The sequence below is a fragment of the Aquarana catesbeiana genome, linkage group LG06 (assembly GCF_042186555.1).
Source record: "Aquarana catesbeiana isolate 2022-GZ linkage group LG06, ASM4218655v1, whole genome shotgun sequence".
Lineage (NCBI taxonomy): Eukaryota > Metazoa > Chordata > Amphibia > Anura > Ranidae > Aquarana > Aquarana catesbeiana.
In genome coordinates this window covers 5,372,542-5,397,919 of record NC_133329.1, presented here as the reverse complement: position 1 = coordinate 5,397,919, position 25,378 = coordinate 5,372,542, and the positions used below count along the sequence as shown (strand labels likewise).

At 40.7% G+C, this 25,378-nt stretch overlaps 1 protein-coding gene across 1 annotated transcript; it reads left to right on the top strand.

The window, feature by feature from the left end:
* The first annotated feature begins 14,530 nt into the window (after positions 1-14,530).
* LOC141147426 (taste receptor type 2 member 40-like) lies at positions 14,531-15,436 on the top strand. Its single transcript, XM_073634661.1, has one exon. It carries the CDS (start codon positions 14,531-14,533, stop codon positions 15,434-15,436), a length of 906 nt encoding a protein of 301 aa, XP_073490762.1.
* Positions 15,437-25,378: the final 9,942 nt, after the last annotated feature.

Genomic DNA, 25,378 nt, shown 5'->3' with positions numbered 1-25,378 from the left:
ATAATTAATGATGATATGGATCCAGGAGTTACACATTTTTACAAATTCTGGAAACCTGCAAGGCTAGAGATGAGCGAACCGCCCTGAGTTTGGATCGAGCTTTTAGGCAAACTTCGAAGAAGTTTGGATGCCAAACCCAAACCTTACTGAAGTCAATGGGAGCCAAATCTGTCAAATTGAAAAGTAACTCACTGTCATTTCTGGGCTGATAGGCAAAGGATGTAAAAAAAATAGCAAGGGGACTTGCACTGCCCTGGGGAACATGTACAAATGAAAAAAAAAAAATGAATTCCATTTGGCCAGGAGCTATGATTTTGTTGAATAATTAAAGTGAAATATTAGGGGTGTACGGGGAATCAATAGGAAACTAGATGATTTTAAGGGAAATAGAGTAAGGACTATGAATGTGTAAGTAAGGTTTCAATATAGGATGTGTAACTGTTGACCTTCTTCCCTTAGGGTTTTTTTTTTTGGGGGGGTGTTGTTTTTTCTTTTGTTTCTGTTTTATTTTTGATGTGTGTAATGTTTTGTATCATGTTTGATGGAACGACTACGCCGTCTATGTATGAATTTGTGAATGCCTGTATAATAATTTTCAATAAATTTAGATTGAAATAAAGTGAAAAATTAAAAGTGTCCAGCTCCATTCTTGGGGAGAGGGGGGGTGTCCTAATCCTGCCTGTGAAGGGACATCTCTGTAATGTACAGAATGTGCTGCAGCAGCTCTGATATTTACAAAGGAAAAAAGGTTCTAAATTTGCAGCAAATGGCATTGCATTGTCAACTTTAATTTTTTTTTTAAAAAGTTTTAAAAAAGCACACAGACCCCTTAAAGGGTCATATTGTGTAATTTGGGAGGACCTTTAGCGGAGTTTGTGTGCTTTTGTTTTTTGGCCGGAAATTTAAGCGGACTTGTTTTTCTTTGTAAGTGAACATCCGACAGCAAGTATAGAAGTCCAGAGTGTTCCAAGTATAGAAGTCCAGAGTGTTCCAAGTATGGAAGTGTAGAGTCCTCCAAAATTTACGCCAGACCCTGTGAGTATGGTGTGAACTAGGGTTGCACCGATACCAGTATCAGTATCTGTATCGGTGCCAATGTCGAGTATTTTCACAAGTATCGGAACTTGTGCAAATGCACCGATACCTCAAACCGATACTTTCAGGCTCAGTTCTTTGAGCTGTCGGTGGGTCTCCTCTGTTGACAGCTGAAGTGTAAAAGAAGTCCGGTAATTGGAGCTGTCCAAAAAAAAAAAACAACTGGCAATGTTTATTAACAACATTGCTCAGCCCTGGAACATTAAAATAAAAAGAAACATTGTTTCTTTTTGTATCTTTCTGTTTCTTTATCTGCAGATCAAAGGGATGAACAAATGTTCCTCTGTTTAACCCCTTATAAACCCTTCATTTACTCTAATCAGCCTTAATTAACCCCTATTCTCCTCCATTTAATTATTATTTGCCTGATTTTTTTTTTTTAAATGATAAATGATTGAAACTTTTTTTTTTGTTTGCTTTGTTAGTGAATATTTTTACACATATATATTAACATATATTTATACATTTACATTGAAAAAGCACAAAATAAAAAAAAAATAAAAAAATTTTTAAATTTATAAATAACTTTTCAATGCTTTGTACCATTGCAGACAGCTGAAGTGAAAACAAAATAGTTGCGGTAGGTATCAGTAATCGCGGTAGGTATCGGTAATTGCGGTAGGTATCAGTAATTGCGGTAGGTATCGGTAATTGCGGTAGGTATCAGTAATCGCGGTAGGTATCGGTAATTGCGGTAGGTATCAGTAATCGCGGTAGGTATCGGTAATTGCGGTAGGTATCAGTAATCGCGGTAGGTATCGGTAATTGCGGTAGGTATCAGTAATCGCGGTAGGTATCGGTAATTGCGGTAGGTATCAGTAATCGCGGTAGGTATCGGTAATTGCGGTAGGTATCAGTAATTGCGGTAGGTATCGGTAATTGTAGTAGGTATCAGTTGCTGGAGATATTGGTATCGGCGAGTACTAAAAAAGTATCGGTACTCGTACTCGTTGTAAAAAAAAATGGTATCGGTACATCCCCAGTATGAACTTTAAGAGGGTATCTCAAGCAAAAAAAAATGCATGAGGTCCCTCGGGAAATCCATACTAGATGCTTAAATCCTCATAACCCTTGTCAGATAGTTGTGGGGGTGTCTGCAGGTATAAGGAAACCCTCCCTTCTACTTCCTCTCCCCGCTCCTTCCTCCCCCGTCACCCAGTTTTTACCATCCCCCATATTCATTGTTGGAAACCCTCAACCCATTTATTTACTTTCCCCTGTTTTTAGATATAACTGCCAATCCTACCTTTATCATCCAAAACCCCATCAATGTATAGAAGCGTCCTTCCTTGTCAGGGGGATGAGGAGTCAACCCCTATGGGCTCCCCAGGCTTCACTCCCATCGAGCCGGTCATTGACCTTTTACAGGTGCAGTTTTAGATATTCAATTATGTTTTTTTTTTTTTTTAGTACATATTTCAAATTTAGGAACTAGTTACATTATAGATTATATGGGCACTTTGTTATAGGTGCTTGTTCTGTTCCTCTCTCTCTCTCTCTCTCTCTCTCTCTCTCTCTCTCTCTCTCTCTCTCTCTCTCTCTCTCTCTCTCTCTCTCTCTCTCTCCTTCCCACAATGTGCCATAGTGCATATAAGAAGCTTTATTGGAATGTATTTTGTAGATTTGTTAACTGATCATTAAAAGAGATGTAAATTCGATGTGATATCATTTATGAACATTGTTGAAATACACAATGAACGTATATATTTTCCTTGGTATATGTTTTATATATGCATTTTTTGTGTTAATAATATGTTTCATTACAGTATATAGATAATCTGTGATATAATCCGAGGCCCTGATGAAGCGGGTTATCCCGCGAAACGCGTAGGCCATGTACCCGGATTTTCCAGTTGGGATAACAACACCCTGGACAACCTTACTGTAAATGTTTTTAGAACTTTTTTACAATCAGTTATGTGTATGTATAGAATAACGATATGTTTATATTTTACATAAATGTCTATGATTTGAGTTTTCATTAGACCTTGCACCCTGTAAAGTCCCACCACTTTTTGTTCTAATATGGTACCTTGTCAGATGGTTGCAGGGATGTCTGCAGGTGTAGGGATCGGAATCTGGGCCCCAAGATTCCAGCCTCCTATATACATGATTATAAATATGGTGGACCCTACTCATTCCCCCCCCCAAAAAAAATGTAATCTAGAAATAAAGACACCAAAACATCTGACAAGTCAGTTATTAAAAAAATGAAATTCCCTAAAAAGCCCCTCATTGTAAATCCATTTCTAATTTGTGATGCCTGCCACTGCTGACCTCCTGAAAAAACAAAAACTGACAGCCCACCGCACACGACTGATCCCCAATGATAACACTTTCCAAATGGCAGCTTCCAGAGCTGTCATCAGCTATATAAGGGAAGGGGGCGGTAATAGTGATGACATCATTACCTAAATATGGCCATGTGACCATATGCTAAGGATGCAGCCACTGTTTCCTTCCCAACCATTGACAGCCAGGATAGTGGTGTGTAGAGATGGGCCAAACACCCCCACTGTTCGGTTCACAGAAGAACTCCTAAACAGGAGAAACAGCGAACTCCATTGAAGTCTATAAAATCAAAAGTGCCCATTTTGAAGGCTTATATGCAAGTAATTGGCCATCAAATGAGTATGGGAGTCTGGGTAATGCCCTGGGGGCCATGTTGCACCAATTTGAGATGTCCCAAGGGGGGCGGTGCCACCAGGTGATGTCGCCAGATGTCCCCGCCTTTACCTATATAGGAATTGTCAAACAGAGGAGGAGGTATTTGCCGGTTGGCCGGCAATAAAGGCGGAGCCCCCTTCCCAAAACACCCCCCCATGTTGAGGGCATGGGGCCTGGTATGGTTCAGAAGGGGGGGCGCTCACTCATCCCTCCTTTCCCCATCAACATGGGGACACAGTGTTTTGGGGGGACACCAAAGCACCCTTCCAATGTTAAGGGCATGTGGTCTAGTACGGTTCAGGAGGGGAGGGCACTTTATCATCCCCCCCTTTTCCTGTGGCCTGCCATGTTGTGTGCTCATATAAGGGTCTGGTATGGATTTTGGGGGAGACCCCCACAACATTTTTTTTTTTACATTTTGGCATGGGGATTCCCTTAATATCCATAACAGACCTGAAGGGCCTGGTATGGATTTTAGGGGGGGCCCCTATGCCATTTTTTTTTATTTTGTTGCGGGGTTCCCTTAATATTCATACCAGACCCAAAGGGCCTGGTAATGGACTGGGGGGAACCCACACAATTTTTTTCAATGATTTTTATCTATATTTCCGGGATCTGGCAATACATTACAGCTGCAAGCAGTTTTAAATGACATTTGTTCCTTTAGAAATGCAACTTTGCTGTGGTATTGTTATAAACATGGGAAAGATGCTTTTCTTTACAGGCAGACTAAGGGGATCCCTCAGGCATGATATTTAAAAGAATATTTTATTTTTGGAGCCTCTCCAAATCCGCTTTAGTGAATAGATAATCCCTCCTCCAGCAGGCCAATACTTACATTAGTGTGTAAAAGTTTTAGGCAGATGTGAAGAAATGCTGTAAAGTAAGATTGCTTAAAAAAAAAAAAAAATATATATATATATATATATATATATATATATATATATATATATATATATATATATATATATATATATATATAATTTTTATTTATAAAAAATAATATATATAAATATTATTATATATTTTATATTTTATTATTATATATAAAGTATTTCGTTTTTTATCAATTCACAAAATGCTTTTGCACAGTAATATATAATTACTATTTTCAAGTCCCTTAAATATGTATTTAAAAAGCTGCATAGTCCATTTTATGTTTTCAATATCATTGGTGGTTAATGTGATATTTCATTTAATGGACCCTATTTTAACCTTTATATGAAATACTACAAGGTCGGTAGATTACAAATTGAAAAGAGTTAATGAAGGATTTCTAAAGACTTGGACCTCCTTCAATGCACAAGCAGGCAAGTTACCTTTGGATGGAATATAACTGTTTCTAGTCTCCCTGACAGCGGAGTGGTGACTCCCCCACCCTCTAACTGAGAGTTCTGCAGCTTCATTCAGAGAGAGACAGTCTGAAGGCAAGCGTCTTCTGCTGTGGCATCTCTACTAATTTTGTGATGTGGATGAACTCTGCATTGAATGTTTATTTATCCACTTGCCGACCGCCTCACGTCTATATACGTCAACAGAGCGGCACGGGCAGGCAAAATCACGTACCTGATACGTGATGCCTTCCCGCGGGTGGGGGGTCCGATCGGACCCCCCCCCCCTGTGCCAGCGGCGGTCGGCATTTGTCTGGCAGTGATCAGAGATGAGGGGGAGGCCATCCGATCGTGGCCCCCCCCCTCGCGATCACTCCCAGCCAATGAGAAACATCCCCTGCCTGTGTATAGTACACACAGGCAGAGGATGTGATGTCATCTCTCCTCGGCTTGGCAGTTTCCGTTCCGACGCCGAGGAGAGAAGACATCCGAGTAAGTGTAAAACACTACACAACACAGTAGAACATGCCAGGCACACTAAACACCCCCGATCCCCCCCCCCGATCGCCCCCCGATCCCCCCCCAATCACCACCCCCCCTGTCACAAACTGACACCAAGCTGTTTTTTTTTTCCTGATTACTGATTGGTGTCAGTTTGTGACAGTTAGAAGTGGTAGGGCAGTTAGTATTAGCCCCCTGTAGGTCTAGGGTACCCCCCTAACCCCCCCTAATAAAGTTTTAACCCCTTGATCACCCCCCGTCACCAGTGTCGCTAAGCAATCATTTTTCTGATCGCTGTATTAGTGTCGCTGGTGACGCTAGTTAGTGAGGTTCGCCGTCAGCATTTTATAGCGACAGGGACCCCCATATACTACCTAATAAATGTTTTAACCCCTTGATTGCCCCCTAGTTAACCCTTTCACCACTGATCACTGTATAACCGTTACGGGTGACGTGGTTAGTTTGTTTATTTTTTATAGTGTCAGGGCACCCGCCATTTATTACCGAATAAAGGTTTAGCCCCCCGATCGCCCGGCGGTGATATGCGTCGCCCCAGGCAGCGTCAGATTAGCGCCAGTACCGCTAACACCCACGCACGCGGCATACGCCTCCCTTAGTGGTATAGTATCTAAACGGATCAATATCTGATCCGATCAGATCTATACTGGCGTCCCCAGCAGTTTAGGGTTCCCAAAAACGCAGTGTTAGCGGGATCAGCCCAGATACCTGCTAGCACCTGCATTTTGCCCCTCCGCCCGGCTCGGCCCACCCAAGTGCAGTATCGATCGATCACTGTCACTTACAAAACACTAAACGCATAACTGCAGCGTTCGCAGAGTCAGGCCTGATCCCTGCGATCGCTAACAGTTTTTTGGTAGCGTTTTGGTGAACTGGCAAGCACCAGCGGCCTTTTACACCCCGGTCGTAGTCAAACCAGCACTGCAGTAACACTTGGTGACGTGGCGAGTCCCATAAGTGCAGTTCAAGCTGGTGAGGTGGCAAGCACAAGTAGTGTCCCGCTGCCACCAAGAAGACAAACACAGGCCCGTCGTGCCCATAGTGCCCTTCCTGCTGCATTCGCCAATCTTAATTGGGAACCCACCGCTTCTGCAGCGCCCGTACTTCCCCCATTCACATCCCCAACCAAATGCAGTCGGCTGCATGAGAGGCATTTTCTTTATGTCCTCCCGAGTACCCCTACCCAACAAACCCCCCCAAAAAAGATGTCGTGTCTGCAGCAAGCGCGGATATAGGCGTGACACCCGCTATTATTGTCCCTCCTGTCCTGACAATCCTGGTCTTTGCATTGGTGAATGTTTTGAACGCTACCATTCACTAGTTGAGTATTAGCGTAGGGTACAGCATTGCACAGACTAGGCACACTTTCACAGGGTCTCCCAAGATGCCATCGCATTTTGAGAGACCCGAACCTGGAACCGGTTACCGTTATAAAAGTTAGTTACAAAAAAAGTGTAAAAAAAAAAAAAAAAAAAACACAAACAAAAATAAAAAAAAATAAATAGTTGTCGTTTTATTGTTCTCTCTCTCTCTATTCTCTCTCTCTATTGTTCTGCTCTTTTTTACTGTATTCTATTCTGCAATGTTTTATTGTTATTATGTTTTATCATGTTTGCTTTTCAGGTATGCAATTTTTTATACTTTACCGTTTACTGTGCTTTATTGTTAACCATTTTTTGTCTTCAGGTACGCCATTCACGACTTTGAGTGGTTATACCAGAATGATGCCTGCAGGTTTAGGTATCATCTTGGTATCATTCTTTTCAGCCAGCGGTCGGCTTTCATGTAAAAGCAATCCTAGCGGCTAATTAGCCTCTAGACTGCTTTTACAAGCAGTGGGAGGGAATGCCCCCCCCCACCGTCTTCCGTGTTTTTCTCTGGCTCTCCTGTCTCAACAGGGAACCTGAGAATGCAGCCGGTGATTCAGCCAGCTGACCATAGAGCTGATCAGAGACCAGAGTGGCTCCAAACATCTCTATGGCCTAAGAAACCGGAAGCTACGAGCATTTTATGACTTAGATTTCGCCGGATGTAAACAGCACCATTGGGAAATTGGGAAAGCATTTTATCACACCGATCTTGGTGTGGTCAGATGCTTTGAGGGCAGAGGAGAAATCTAGGGTCTAATAGACCCCAATTTTTTCAAAAAAGAGTACCTGTCACTACCTATTGCTATCATAGGGGATATTTACATTCCCTGAGATAACAATAAAAATGATTAAAAAAAATGAAAGGAACAGTTTAAAAATAAGATAAAAAAGCAAAAAAATAATAAAGAAAAAAAAAAAAAAAAAAAAAAAGCACCCCTGTCCCCCCTGCTCTCGCGCTAAGGCGAACGCAAGCGTTGGTCTGGCGTCAAATGTAAACAGCAATTGCACCATGCATGTGAGGTATCACCGCGAAGGTCAGATCGAGGGCAGTAATTTTAGCAGTAGACCTCCTCTGTAAATCTAAAGTGGTAACCTGTAAAGGCTTTTAAAGGCTTTTAAAAATGTATTTATTTTGTTGCCACTGCACGTTTGTGCGCAATTGTAAAGCATGTCATGTTTGGTATCCATGTACTCGGCCTAAGATCATCTTTTTTATTTCATCAAACATTTGGGCAATATAGTGTGTTTTAGTGCATTAAAATTTAAAAAAGTGTGTTTTTTCCACAAAAAATGCGTTTGAAAAATCGCTGCGCAAATACTGTGTGAAAAAAAAAATGAAACACCCACCATTTTAATCTGTAGGGCATTTGCTTTAAAAAAATTGTAAAAAGTGCTCTGGTCAGGAAGGGGGGTAAATCCTTCCGGGGCTGAAGTGGTTATAAAACAAAATCTTTAAATGAAGTCAGAAGAAAATATACCAAACAATATTAAATCCAATCAACATAAAAAAAGGAAATTGATCCAAAATTATCAGATTTTCCTTGAATCCCAATCCTATGCTTCTTGCTTGATTTAACCACTTCCCTTCCAGCAACATACCCGTACATCCCTGGACTTCTGGTGGTTGTAATGGGATGATATGCAGCTGCAGGCATCATCCTGGTATCATTTTTTAGAGCTGGCAGTTGGCTCTCTTGTAAAAGCAACTGGAGCGGCTCACCAGCCTCTCAATTGCTATCACAAGTAGAAAATAATACATTGGTTGTGGGACTTTACATGAGGCAACTCACAAAGTAAACATAATTTTACTTTGACACCAATGATCCCTGTATTGGTGTCAATGGTCACCAAAAATGGTCACTTAGGGTCAGATGTGTCTGCCGCAATGTCACATATTAGCTATAACCCCACTATTGTTTTTTGCAGCCAGAGGCTGGCTTTCTCCAAAAACAGCAGGAGGGAACGGTCCCCACCAGTGTTTCTCGGGCTTACCGTCGTCTCCACCGGTTTCTAGGCTACAGAGCGGCAAACCAGTCATCTGCAGTGAGGCTATTTGTATACTAAGCCCAGCGAGCGGTGAGCCGGATATTGATGTGTATCTTCCATTGCCGGACTTCTTCGGGAAGGTCTAGCATTGAGGCTACAGAGCGGCAAACTGGTCATCTGCAGTGAGGCTATTTGTATACCGAGCCCAGCGAGCGGTGAGCCAGATATTGATGCATAGGTGGCTGTACTGAGGGGGTTTTTATATGCTCAGACGGGTTTTTATATGCTCTGACGTGTCTGTTCATGTGAGTAATTGTGTAAATAGTGCAGCGCTACTGACTTCCAAGTGACTATATATATATATATATATATATATATATATATATATATATATATATAAATTTCTGTAGTTTCTTGATTGCTGTGTACAAATATTCCACCGCTGTGCTTCTACCACACTTCTTATGTATTATAATCTGTGCACACCTCCACCAGCTGTTATGCCGGCTCACCTCAACAATCAGCCAAACAAACTCTGAATGAAAGCTCCCTCCTTTCTCTCCACTTCCATATCAGTTCTCCATCTCCAGCCTGTTTATACAACTCACAGACGAGATATTTCCCCTCGGGATATGGTTCGTGTTCATGCAAATACAAATGCAAGAAACATAGTGCTCCCCTTTTCAATCATTTATTAAAAAAATCCCCCTTAAAATATTGCACTTACAAGAATATAAAAGGTACAATTGCTTATCACAATGTTAGAAGACGTCCGCTCGCTCACCACTCCGATGGTGTGACGTCACGGGGCTCGGCTCCTCCCCTCTACACGCGTATCGCCTATGGTTTGGCTTTCTCAATAAATGGGCGGGCCGCCTTGCCCGAGCCCTTATATGCACTTTTTGTCTCCACAGTAACCTACCAAGCTTTCCCCGATAGTTAGAGCGACTATAGGACTGCCCACTTCCCGTGGACCACGGAAACTATATTTCTACTACACCCGACTCCAAGTGTTAGAGAGCGCCATTACCACCCCGATCCTATGGAATTTTGAACCGCCCCATCCCAAGACGGATAACCCTGTGGGGACTAACCTGTATTCACACTCTATAGGACTGCCATATGGATCGCTCAGTTACAATCTATCCAAGAGATACATTCTACATCGACTAAATTCAAGATAGACAGCCTATACCCTTCCTTTACTGGCCATTTTTATTACTTTATATATATTTATTTTTCTGTACCAACGACCAATCTACCCTTTTTATGCCATTTACACCTTTTCTTCTTATTTTTCCTTATATACCTCATATTTTATATAAAACATTTATATTCTATAGATATTATCTATTTATAAAACCTTATTAAAATTAATAAACTTAAAATAATACCACTATGGACCAGGACTGATTTTATTCTATTATATCTCTTAAAACATTACTATGTAGAAAAAAGTTATTATTTATTTAAATTCATTATTTAATCCCTTCTCCATATTTAAAAAATACCTCTTTTTTATTTTTTAAAAAAATGTACTTTCTTTATGTTTCAAATAAATCTGTTCATTAAATACCAATCCAATTCCCCTTACACTTTACATATTTAATAAATGTAATGGAAATAAAAATTATATATAAAATTATTATATTTTCTAAATGATTATCTTTCTCTACCAAAAGATTTTTATCTCCATTATTTCATTAATGCCACTGTTGAAACACCAAACCTAGTTCTTATTCCTCCTTATTAATTCATTATCACGTCCTTAATTTCCTTGTGACATACTGTATAGCACTGCTTATACTTTTAGCTTTCTCAACCATTAAAAATAAAGCAATTCAGGTCAAAGTCTATGTTGAGTCCCCTGGGTGCCAAAATCTTGGTTTTATATACCCAGGCCGACTCACGTTGACTTAATGCTTGTCAGAGCTGGGCTCAGCCCTTCCTTTTCTGAGCTGGCCGCTCAGCTGTTGGCTAATTGCCAGCTCCCATCTCTCTCCACAATTACTCAGCTGTTGTTGATATCCTGCTCGTCAGTCCTGCCTACTTGAGCCGTCCAGTCCAGAGGAGCTCTGCTTTCGTCTGGTCAACATCACAAGAAACATCTCCTGCGCTCCTGTTTAAAGACTGGCTTTTGCTGACATCCCTTCTGGCTCTGGCTCCGGATCCTGCTTGCTGTTCCACTACTTTGACCCCTGACTTCTGGCTTGGCTGACTATCCGTTACTGAACTTTGGCTATGTTTTGACTTTGTTTGTTTTTTTTACTTTTATTATTAAACAAGTGTGATTTAACTGTACTTCTGTCTTGGTCTGATTTCATGGTTTCTGACAGTAGGCGAAGGCCGTGAATTCAGAAGTTGCACTCAATCCACTTGTTGGTAATATTTTTTCCAGATTGGATGAACTGGATCACCATATGGATCAGTTTGCCATGGCCTTACAAACACTCCTGAGTCACACGGCTCACCTTGAATCTCTCACTGTGGCCACCCCAATACAACCTGTGTTGCAGGCCAACCCTGCTGCTTCTCCAGTCTCTGTGCAGGCACCCACCTCGAGTATTACCTCTATAAGAGGTTTGTCTGGTTCTGCTCTACTTCCCCAGCAATTTGGGGGTGATCCAGTCCAATGTAGAGGGTTTCTCAACCAGGTTGAGATATACTTTGAGATGCTGCCCCAGGCGTTTCCCACGGACAGAAGCAAAGTAGGTTTCGTGATATCATTGCTTTCTGAGAGAGCCTTGGCCTGAGCAAACCCTCTATGGGAGATGCAAAAACCCATTTTCCTGAGTTATCCTGAATTGTGGCTTTGTTTAAAAGGGTATTTGACGTTTCCGCACACTCCGCTTCTGCTGCTAAGTGCCTCATGTCCATTGAACAGAGTACGAGAACTGTTGCCGACTACACCATTGAATTCCGTACTCTGGCAGCAGAGGTTGCGTGGAACAATGAGGCCCTCATGGCTGCTTTTTCTCATGGTCTCTCAGATTCCATCAAGAATGAGATAGCATCTGTTTTTTCCTTTCACGATGAGCGACAGGCAGTGCTGACAGCTGTCAGGTATGAATTATAAGAGGGAACGTCGCGCCAAATTTTAAATAAAAAAATGGCGTGGGTTCCCCCCAGGGGCATACCAGGCCCTTAGGCGTGGGGGTCCCCCCAAGATACGTACCAGACCCTTATCCGAGCAGCCCGGCTGGTCAGGAAAGGGGGTGGGCACGACCGAGCGCCCCCCTCCTGAACTGTACCAGGCCGTATGCCCTCAACAAGGGGGGTGGGTGCTTTGGGGCAGGGGGGCGCCTTGCGGGCCCCCCCACTCTAAAGCACCTTGTCCCCATGTTGATGAGGATAAGGGCCTCTTCCCGACAACCCTGAGAGCTTATCGGAATCCGGGAGCCCCATTTAATAAGGGGGCCCCCAGCTCCCAGCCCCCCACCCTATTTGAATGAGTATGGGGTACATCGTACCCCTACCCATTCACCTGGGGGAAAAGTGTCAATAAAAAAAAAGCACACTACACTGGTTTTAAAAGTAATTTATTAGGCAGCTCTGGGGGTCTTCTTCCGACTTCGGGCGTCTTCTTCCGACTTCTCTGCTCTCTCTGGCCTCTTCTCCTGGTGTCCGGTTCTTCTCACACTCTCTGGCCTCTTCTCCCGGTGTCCAGTTCTCTGCCGGGCTACTCCGCTATCTTCTGCCGCTCTTTTGCTAGCGGTGGCCCAGTCTTCACCGCCTTGTTCCTTCTTCTCTTCTTCCGATGTTGACACGACGCTGTCTCCCGCTGTAATGCTGTGTGAGTAGTGCGCGATGACTTATATAGGCATGGGGCATGGTCACCGGGTGCTTTCACCTGGTGACCCAGCCCCTTATGATGTCACAGTCCCATCATGCCCCACAAAACAGTTTTCCTTTCCCGATGAGCGAGCCAGCTCGGCGCTGGCTCCTGCGACTGGGCTTGCAAGTGTCAAATCTCGCTGATAACAGCGGAGATATTAACACAATATCGCGGTCACCTACTGTACAGGCTCTATTCGACTCTGGGGCTGCAGGCCTGTTCATTGATGCTGCCTTTATATTGAAGCACTCGATTCTGCTGCAGCTGCATGACACTCCACTTGCCATTGAGGCTCTTGACGGGAGACCTCTACAGCCTGCCCATGTGACTCATGAGACAGTTCCATTGTCCATGGCCATAGGGGCTCTTCACCATGAGATAAATTAATTATTGGTTATTCTTGGTTACAGAGGCACAAACCCTCTTTTGATTGGCCCCATGCTGAGGTTCTCTCCTGGTCACCACAATGCAGTGAGACATGCTTCCAGAAGGTAGCCAAGGTCCTGTGCACCTCTTCACTCTCCTACCTGCCGGAGGAGTATCTCGATTTTAGCAATGTCTTTGACAAAGGTCAAGCCGGTAGTTTGCCTCCACACCGGCCGTATGGTTGCGCAATTGACCTTCAACCTGGTGCCATACCTCCTCATGGCCGGGTTTACCCTTTGTCGGTCTTGAAGGATAAGACCATGGAGGAGTATGTTTCAGATGCACTTTCTCAAGCTTTCATCCGCAAATCCTCCTGTTGGTGCTGGTTTCTTCTTTGTGAAGAAGAAGAAGAGCGGTGAACTGGGACCTTGTATTGATTAAAGGGGTCTCAATCGTTTCGCGATTAGGAATGCCTATCCGATTCTGTTGATTACGGAGTTATTTGACCACCTCAAGGGAGCAACGGTTTTAAGGAGGGCGACGAGTGGAAAACTGCTTTTAACACCAGAACAGACCATTATGGAGAGCCACCACACAGATGTCTGTTGTGTGCTTCAGAAACTAAGAGAAGAACAATCTCTATTGTAAACTGTCATTTCTTCAGTGTTGTCACACTGAAAAGATAGAATAAAATATTAACAAAAATGTGAGGGGTGTACTCACTTTTATATATGACAAAATACAGGGTTGTTTGTGACACCTGTGCAAAACCTGGAGGCATTCGAACAGCAAATGTTTTGCTTCTTTTTCATTTTAAAAAGTCAGCTGGAGAACTGGATTTTTTCTTAAAAGTGTTACTAAACCCAGGACTCTGCAGTCACTATATCTGGTCTCCCCAGGACTCTGCAGTCACTATATCTGTTCTCCCCAGGACTCTGCAGTCACTATATCTGTTCTCCCCAGGACTCTGTGGGATTTAGTAACACTTGAAATTTGTTTTAAAATAACTTATAAATACAATTATTAAAATAAAAATGATGATTTAGATATTTAGATAATCCCACCAATAGAATGCATCTGTCCCTCATTGATATTTTATAGTTATAATAGTCATAGTGCTGAGGGTACGTAATGGTTAAGAAGAGACAAACAATATAATGGAAAATTCTAATTGTTTACATGGGTTGCTCCGTGCTTTAGATGTCGGCATTAAAATAAAACTCACCACATTTATGCAAAGTCAGTCATGAGACGGATCTCTGAAGACTATTTCCATAATTTCAACCTTGAATGTATCATTCTGTCTGCTATCACTGGACGTGTCTCGTCATCTCTGTCCGGAGATCACACCAAACCTCAACATGATGTCTCCGGACTCTGTATCTATTGTAGTCTGTTCAGTCTTGGGACTCAGCTTGGCAATCCCTTCTAACACTTGTATTGTGATGGGTAACCTGGACATCATCAGAAAGAAAGGGAAGTTGAGTCCCACCGATGTGATCTTTCTGGCTAAGGGAATTGTGAATATTCTCCTCCAGTGTGTGCTGAGCCTACAGGGAATGTTCTTTGTCTTTTCTCTGGAAACCTTTTATATTAGACAAGTATTTGTGTTTATAAACACATCAATTTACTTCCTAACATATTACAATTTCTGGTTGACCTTCTGGCTCTCGGCTCATTACTGTACCAGCATCACCAATCTCAGCTATGGGTTCTTCATCAGGTTAAAGAGAATTGTGTCAAATTTCCTGAGTCAACTTCTATTCCTGACAGCACTTGGGATGTTCATTGTGAGTGTCCCGGGCTTCTGGATTGTGTTTGAAGAAAGTATCCAGTCTTCTGAGAACAGTACAGAAGCCTCTGTTATTGGGTTCCATAAATTGTTTTCCTATTTTGTGCCTGCAAACACCCTAGGCTGCATTCTACCATTCTGCCTTAGTCTTCTGTGCCTGGTCCTCACTTTCAACTTTCTGCTCAAACATGTCTGGAGGGTGAAGAATAATGACTCTGGATCAACACATCCAAATCTTCAGGCTCATGTCACTGCACTGAGGACAATCTTTTTCCTACTTCTCATTTTCACCTTATTCTGCATGTCTCGAGTGCTTATGTTTCTTCAAAATTCATTACTGTTAATAGTCAGTTTGTGCTTACAACTATTGTCTCCATCGGTTGAGGCTGCCATCATTTTCCAGGCCAGCAACAAGCTGAGATGGATCATTCTGAGAAGATTCTGGAGAAAAATCAGGAGGAACACAGAGACTTAAACTGTAGAGGGCCCTCAACGTTAATGTCTAAATATTAACGATAATCCTCTTTGAATAGAAATGTCTGTGAAAGCGATCATATTAAAGTGTCAGATGGAGTGTAGAAGGGTGATATCCCCCAACATGTTTAAAATATTTGTGTGAGTGTGTGTTTGTGACTGGTCCTGCCTTGTTGGTTCTGTTCCATCTCTTTGGAAATCTACCAGACAATAGGGGTTGATTTACTAAAACTGGAGAGTGCAAAATCTTGTGTAGCTCTGCACATAAACCAGTTTTTTTTTTTTTGTTTGTCAAAGCTTAATTGAACAATATGAAGTTAGAAGCTGATTGGATAACATGAACCCGATTTTGCACTCTCCAATTTTAGTAAATCAACCTCACGATCTTACTGATATTTCTGCTGTTCAACATCTACAATGTTTCAGTATCTTGAGATCGTGTCTTTATCTAATGCCTTCATTGTTCAATGTTCCTCTGAAATGTCCTTCTAGTTATATGGTTTTCATAGTTCAATCATCTACCATACATCACACATACACACTTTTTTGTCCAATTTTTTTGTTTGTTTAGAGTCCTCCAAACATTTTCTAACAGGGGGATCTATTAAGGGGATTGAGCTGAACACATTCAAACTCTGGACCATGACTTCTGAAGGATCAGTGATTGCCATCTTTTTCATTTTGTTTTTTGTTTTGTTTTTTTTTTTTGTTTTTTTTTTGCTATTCTATGAAATGAATCATTAAGGTGTAAGAGGAACGAGAGTGCCACATCAGTTTGAATAGCCTAGTAAATATGTTTATGTGACCCAGAAATGCCAATGTGTTTTGAGGAACATATCATTAGTAGTAAGTGTATCAGCATTCTGGACTAGGGTTGTAAGAAGGAGATAAAACTTCCAGATGAACTGTCTCTTAGTTGGGTACCCGGTCATTGACTGGGAAGTTTGTTCTCCTTCATACAACCCTAGTCCAGAACGCTGATACACTTACTACCATAACACAAGCCCCGACAAAGGGGGGATTGTTGAGCCCCAGAAACACATTGGGGTTTTCTATGTTGAATAAACAATTTTATTGAACTGTTCAAACTGTTGTGGTGCTCTCAATGTTCCTCCTCCTTAGTGCTAAGTCTAGAGATCCCTGGGGGTACCCCAACTGATGAAGAACAGCCTCTAATGACCCAATCCATGTCCACAGATCATATAACACATTTTTTTTCGGCTATATGCAAGGCACATATACACTATATTGCCAAAAATTTGGGACGCCTGCCTTTACGCGCATATGAACTTTAATGGCATCCCAGTCTTAGTCCGTAGGGTTCAATACTGAGCTGGCTCCGCCCTTTGCAGCTATAACAGCTTCAACTCTTCTGGGAAGGCTGTCTACAAGGTTTAGGAGTGTGTCTATGGGAATGTTTGACCGTTCTTCCAGAAGAGCATTTGTGAGATTAGGCACTGATGTTGGACGAGAAGACCCGGCTCGCAGTCTGCACTCTCCTTCATCCCAAAGGTGTTGTATCAGGTTGGGGTCAGGACTCTGTGCAGGCAAGTCAAGTTCCTCCACCCCAAACTCGCTCATCCATGTCTTTATGGGACTGCTACATACTCAAGCTGCCTCTTTGCCTAACTTCCACCCGTGTTCCAGAAAGATCTACTAGTTTCTAGAAGGAGAAATCCAAGAGAATTTTAACAGCACCAAAACAAAGGAGCAGCCCTAACTAATGCATAGTAGCATTCTGTTAAGCAGATCCACTGAAGATCGATTTGCCTCTAGCCCCACTGAAGAGCAAATTACACTAGTCTAACTATTTACAACCTGGCACCTAAACTAGAAGGGTGCTACACCAGTATATGGTGCATTCACATAGTTCATTATTCGCAATGTTAGGCCTTATCTGTACTTTCTCCAGTTCCCCGATATCCTTTGTGAGAATTGGAGCCCAAAACTGAACTGCATATTCCAGTTGAGGTCTTACTAATGATTTGTACCGGGGCAAAATTATATCTCTTGTAGCTTGGCATTGCATGCTATTATTAAGCTTATGATCTACCAGAACATCCAGATCCTTCTCCACCACTGACTGCCCCAGAAGTACTCCCCTAGTATGTAAAGTGCATATTTTTAGCCCCCAAGTGCAGAACTTCACATTTATCATCATTAAACCTCATCTGCCACATAGTTGCCCAATTAGACAGAGCATTGAGGTCAGCTTGTAAGTTGAAGACATCCTGTAAGGACGTTATTCCACTCCATAGCTTGGTCCCATTTGCAAAGACAGAAATCTCAGATCCGATACCATTTATAACAATATTAAAAAGTAAGGGTCCTAATAATAAATCTTAGGGTACCCCACAAATAACACTGAACCTTGGGGTACACCACTGATAACACTGAAGCTTTTGGTACACCACTAATAATACTGAACCTTGGGCTGTCCCACTAATAACACTGGACCTTGGGGTACACCACTGATAACACTGAACTTTGGGGTACTCAACTAATAGCACTGACCCTTGGGGTACACCACTGATAACACTGAACCTTGGGATACACCACTGATAACCTTAGACCATTCAGAGTAAGAATCATTAACCATTACCAGTTTTATATCCATTTACAAACTGATTTTTCCAAGCCTGTAGATTTTATCTTACCCATGAGCCATGTGTGGGGAACTGTGTCAAAAGCTTTTGCAAAATCCAGGTATACCACATCCACAGCCACCCCTCTGTCCAAGTATACCACATCCACAGCCACCCCTCTGTCCAAGTATACCACGTCCACAGCCACCGCTCTGTCCAAGTATACCGCGTCCACAGCCACCCCTCTGTCCAAGTATACCACGTCCACAGCCACCGCTCTGTCCAAGTATATCACGTCCACAGCCACCGCTCTGTCCAAGTATATCACGTCCACAGCCACCGCTCTGTCCAAGTATACCACGTCCACAGCCACCCCTCTGTCCAAGTATACCGCGTCCACAGCCACCCCTCTGTCCAAGTATACCACGTCCACAGCCACCGCTCTGTCCAAGTATACCGCGTCCACAGCCACCCCTCTGTCCAAGTATACCACGTCCACAGCCACCCCTCTGTCCAAGTATACCACGTCCACAGCCACCGCTCTGTCCAAGTATACCGCGTCCACAGCCACCCCTCTGTCCAAGTATACCACGTCCACAGCCACCCCTCTGTCCAAGTATACCACGTCCACAGCCACCCCTCTGTCCAAGTATACCACATCCACAGCCACCCCTCTCTCCAAGTATACCACGTCCACAGCCACCCCTCTTTCCAAGTATACCACAGCCACCCCTCTGTCCAAGGTTGGGAGCATAAAATTGTCCAAAATGTCTTGGTATGCTAACACCAAAAGAGTTTCCTTCACTGGAAATAAGGGGCCAAGCCCAACCCCTGGAAAACAACCCCACACTATAGTTCCCCCTCCCCCACACCATAATCCCTCCTCCATCAAACTTTACACTTGACACAATGCAATCAGGCAGGTGCCATTCTCCTGACATCCACCAAACCCAGACACGTCCATTGGATTGCCAGAACACACCTCCACTTCTCTCGTGTCCAGTGCCTGACCTCACAAATGCTCTTCTGGAAGAATGGTCAAACATTCCCATAGACACCCTCCTAAACCTTGTGGACGGCCTTCCCAGAAGAGGTGAAGCTGTTATAACTGCAAAGGGTGGAGCCAACTCAATATTGAACCCTCCGGACCAAGACTGGGATGCTATTAAAGTTCATGTGTGTGTAAAGGCAGGTGTCCCAATACTTTTGGGAATATAGAGTAAATATACTAGAAGGAGCCGATCACCAAGGGAAATGAACATAAAAGACAAAATACAGGAATATTTGTGACACTTGTGTGAAGCCCGGAGACATTTTTGCAGAAAATATTTTGCTCCTTTTTCTTTTTAAATAATAGTCTGGAGAACTGGATTTAAAATTTTACATTTGTTTTAAAAAGACTTAGAAAATAAAGTTTAAAATAAAATATTAAAAAAGGATTGTTTTTATGAGATAATTCCACCAAGAGAAAACGTTGTCTGTCCCTCAATTATATTTCAAATTTATAGTCATAATAATCATAGTACTGAGTGTATATAATAGTCATAGTACTAAGTGTATATAATAATCATAGTACTGAGTGTATATAATAATCATAGTACTGAGTGTATATAATAATCATAGTACTGAGTGTATATAATAGTCATAGTACTGAGTGTATATAATAATCATAGTACTGAGTGTATATAATAGTCATAGTACTGAGTGTATATAATAATCATAGTACTGAGTGTATATAATAGTCATAGTACAGAGTGTATATAATAGTCATAGTACTGAGTGTATATAATAATCATAGTACTGAGTGTATATAATAGTCATAGTACCGAGTGTATATAATAATCATAGTACTGAGTGTATATAATAATCATAGTACTGAGTGTATATAATAGTCATAGTACAGAGTGTATATAATAGTCATAGTACTGAGTGTATATAATAATCATAGTACTGAGTGTATATAATAGTCATAGTACTGAGTGTATATAATAATCATAGTACTGAGTGTATATAATAATCATAGTACTGAGTGTATATAATAATCATAGTACTGAGTGTATATAATAATCATAGTACCGAGTGTATATAATAATCATAGTACTGAGTGTATATAATAGTCATAGTACTGAGTGTATATAATAGTCATAGTACTGAGTGTATATAATAATCATAGTACTGAGTGTATATAATAGTCATAATACTGAGTGTATATAATAATCATAGTACTGAGTGTATATAATAGTCATAGTACTGAGTGTATATAATAGTCATAGTACTGAGTGTATATAATAATCATAGTACTGAGTGTATATAATAGTCATAGTACTGAGTGTATATAATAATCATAGTACTGAGTGTATATAATAGTCATAGTACTGAGTGTATATAATAATCATAGTACTGAGTGTATATAATAATCATAGTACTGAGTGTATATAATAATCATAGTACTGAGTGTATATAATAGTCATAATACTGAGTGTATATAATAATCATAGTACTGAGTGTATATAATAGTCATAATACTGAGTGTATATAATAACCATAGTACTGAGTGTATATAATAGTCATAGTACTGAGTGTATATAATAATCATAGTACTGAGTGTATATAATAATCATAGTACTGAGTGTATATAATAATCATAGTACTGAGTGTATATAATAGTCATAATACTGAGTGTATATAATAATCATAGTACTGAGTGTATATAATAATCATAGTACTGAGTGTATATAATAATCATAGTACTGAGTGTATATAATAATCATAGTACTGAGTGTATATAATAATCATAGTACTGAGTGTATATAATAATCATAGTACTGAGTGTATATAATAATCATAGTACTGAGTGTATATAATAATCATAGTACTGAGTGTATATAATAATCATAGTACTGAGTGTATATAATAATCATAGTACTGAGTGTATATAATAATCATAGTACTGAGTGTATATAATAATCATAGTACTGAGTGTATATAATAATCATAGTACTGAGTGTATATAATAATCATAGTACTGAGTGTATATAATAGTCATAATACTGAGTGTATATAATAATCATAGTACTGAGTGTATATAATAGTCATAGTACTGAGTGTATATAATAATCATAGTACTGAGTGTATATAATAATCATAGTACTGAGTGTATATAATAATCATAGTACTGAGTGTATATAATAATCATAGTACTGAGTGTATATAATAATCATAGTACTGAGTGTATATAATAGTCATAATACTGAGTGTATATAATAATCATAGTACTGAGTGTATATAATAGTCATAGTACTGAGTGTATATAATAATCATAGTACTGAGTGTATATAATAATCATAGTACTGAGTGTATATAATAATCATAGTACTGAGTGTATATAATATTCATAGTACTGAGTGTATATAATAGTCATAGTACTGAGTGTATATAATAATCATAGTACTGAGTGTATATAATAATCATAGTACTGAGTGTATATAATAATCATAGTACTGAGTGTATATAATAGTCATAGTACTGAGTGTATATAATAGATAGCAAATAAATAAATGTAGTGATATGTGTAAAATTATAAATGTAAAGTGAAAATCTTTAAAATAAATAAATCCTACATATAAATGAATAGTCCATAAAATGAAAAAATGAAGAAATAAAACATGAAAAACTCTTCTTGTGATCAGTGTATACACACAAGTCCACCACAGTGATTGTTCGTCCTCAAAAGACATGCACACCACCACCAGTAAAAATGCGCACTCACCTCCCAGAGGAGTCAAAACTCATATGCGGATCTCCCCATGAGCTCTTTGCTCTCACTTCCTCTTCCCAATCATTGGTGGGTAATCCAGATGGCTCTTTTCTTCATGGTAATTCAGCTCATTAATATCCAAAGAAACGGATCATCTCCCAGCTTGGCTCAAAGATTCCATGAGTTCAGGACATGTAAAGTATGAAGACCATAGTGTTCTCAGTTAGGGTTGAGCCGAACACCTCCCCGGTTCGTTTCGCACCAGAACCTGCGAACGGTCCGAAACTTCGCACTAACTTTAGAACCCCATTGAAGTCTATGGGACTCAAACGTTCAAAATCAAAAGTGCTCATTTTAACCACTTCAGCCCCGGAAGGTTTTACCCCCTTCCTGACCAGAGCACTTTTTACAATTCGGCACTGCGTCGCTTTAACTGCTAATTGCGCGGTCATGCAATGCTGTACCCAAACGAAATTTGCGTCCTTTTCTTCCCACAAATAGAGCTTTCTTTTGATGGTATTTGATCACCTCTGCCGTTTTTATTTTTTGCGCTATACACGGAAAAAGACCGAAAATTTTGAAAAAAAATGATATTTTCTACTTTTTGTTCTAAAAAAAATCCAATAAACTCAATTTTAGTCATACATTTAGGCCAAAATGTATTCGGCCACATGTCTTTGGTAGAAAAAATGTCAATAAGTGTATATTTATTGGTTTGCGCAAAAGTTATAGCGTCTACAAACTAGGGTACATTTTCTGGAATTTACACAGCTTTTATTTTATGACTGCCTATGTCATTTCATGAGGTGCTAAAATGGCAGGGCAGTACAAAACCCCCCCAAATGACCCCATTTTGGAAAGTAGACACCCCAAGGAAATTGCTGAGAGGCATGTTGAACCCATTGAATATTTATTTTTTTTGTCCCAAGTGATTGAATAATGACAAAAAAAAAAAAAAAAAAAAAAAATTACAAAAAGTTGTCACTAAATGATATATTGCTCACACAGGCCATGCGCATATGTGGAATTGCACCCCAAAATACATTTAGCTGCTTCTCCTGAGTACGGGGATACCACATGTGTGGGACTTTTTGGGAGCCTAGCCGCGTACGGGGCCCCAAAAACCAAGCACCGCCTTCAGGATTTCAAAGGGCATAAATTTTTGATTTCACTCCTCACTACCTATCACAGTTTTGAAGGCCATAAAATGCCAAGATGGCACAAACCCCCCCCAAATGACCCCATTTTGGAAAGTAGACACCCCAAGCTATTTGCTGAGAGGCATGTTGAGTCCATGGAATATTTTATTTTTTGACACAAGTTGCGGGAATGTGACAATTTTTTTTTTTTTTTGCACAAAGTTGTCACTAAATGATATATTGCTCACACAGGCCATGGGCATATGTGGAATTGCACCCCAAAATACATTCTGCTGATTCTCCTGAGTATGGGGATACCACATGTGTGGGACTGTTTGGGAGCCTAGCCGCGTACAGGGCCCCGAAAACCCAGCACCGCCTTCAGGATTTCTAAGGGCGTAAAGTTGTGATTTCACTCCTCACTACCTATCACATTTTTGAAGGCCATAAAATGCCCAGATGGCACAAACCCCCCCCAAATGACCCCATTTTGGAAAGTAGACACCCCAAGCTATTTGCTGAGAGGCATGATGAGTCCATGGAATATTTTATATTTTGACACAAGTTGCGGGAAAGTGACAATTTTTTTTTTTTTTTTTTTGCACAAAGTTGTCACAAAATGATATATTGCTCAAACATGCCATGGGCATATGTGGAATTACACCCCAAAATACATTCTGCTGCTTCTCCTGAGTACGGGGATACCACATGTGTGGGACTTTTTGGGAGCCTAGCCGCATACGGAGCCCCGAAAACCAAGCACCGCCTTCAGGATTTCTAAGGGCATAAATTTTTGATTTCACTCCTCACTACCTATCACAGTTTTGAAGGCCATAAAATGCCAAGATGGCACAAAACCCCCCCAAATGACCCCATTTTGGAAAGTAGACACCCCAAGCTATTTGCTGAGAGGCATGGTGAGTATTTTGCAGCTCTCATTTGTTTTTGAAAATGAAGAAAGACAAGAAAAACATATTTTTTTTTTTCTTTTTTCAAATTTCAAAAGTTTGTGACAAAAAGTGAGGTCTGCAAAATACTCACTATACCTCTCAGCAAATAGCTTTGGGTGTCTATTTTCCAAAATGGGGTCATTTGGGGGGGGGTTGTGCCATCTGGGCATTACATGGCCTCCGAAACTGTGATAGGCAGTGAAGAGTGAAATCAAAAATTTACGCCCTTAGAAAGCCTGAAGGCGGTGATTGGTTTTCGGGGTCCCATACGTGGCTAGGCTCCCAAAAAGTCTCACACATGTGGTATCCCCATACTCAGGAGAAGCAACAGAATGCATTTTGGGGTGTAATTTCACATATTCCCATGGCATGTTTGAGCAATATATCATTTAGTGACAACTTTGTACAAAAAAAAAAAAAAAAAATTGTCTTTTTCCCGCAACTTGTGTCACAATATAAAATATTCCATGGACTCGACATGCCTCTCAGCAAATAGCTTGGGGTGTCTACTTTCCAAAATGGGGTCATTTGGGGGGGGTTTGAACTGTCCTGGCATTTTATGCACAACATTTAGAAGCTTATGTCACACATCACCCACTCTTCTAACCACTTGAAGACAAAGCCCTTTCTGACACTTTTTGTTTACATGAAAAAATTATTTTTTTTTGCAAGAAAATTACTTTGAACCCCCAAACATTATATATTTTTTTAAAGCAAATGCCCTACAGATTAAAATGGTGGGTGTTTCATTTTTTTTTTTTCACACAGTATTTGCGCAGCGATTTTTCAAACGCATTTTTTGGGGAAAAAACACACTTTTTAAAATTTGAATGCACTAAAACACACTATATTGCCCAAATGTTTGATGAAATAAAAAAGATGATCTTAGGCCGAGTACATGGATACCAAACATGACATGCTTTAAAATTGCGCACAAACGTGCAGTGGCGACAAACTAAATACATTTTTAAAAGCCTTTAAAAGCCTTTACAGGTTACCACTTTAGATTTACAGAGGAGGTCTACTGCTAAAATTACTGCCCTCGATCTGACCTTCGCGGTGATACCTCACATGCATGGGGCAATTGCTGTTTAAATTTGACGCCAGACCGACGCTTGCGTTCGCCTTTGCGCGGGAGCAGGGGGGGACAGGGGTGCTTTTTTTTTTTTTTTTTTTTTCTTTATTAATTTTTTAATTTTTTTTTCTTATTTTTAAACTGTTCCTTTCATTTTTATTTTTTTTTTAATCATTTTTATTGTTATCTCAGGGAATGTAAATATCCCCTATGATAGCAATAGGTAGTGACAGGTACTCTTTTTTGAAAAAATTGGGGTCTATTAGACCCTAGATCTCTCCTCTGCCCTCAAAGCATCTGACCACACCAAGATCGGTGTGATAAAATGCTTTCCCAATTTCCCAATGGCGCTGTTTACATCCGGCGAAATCTAAGTCATGAAATGCTCGTAGCTTCCGGTTTCTTAGGCCATAGAGATGATTGGAGCCATTCTGGTC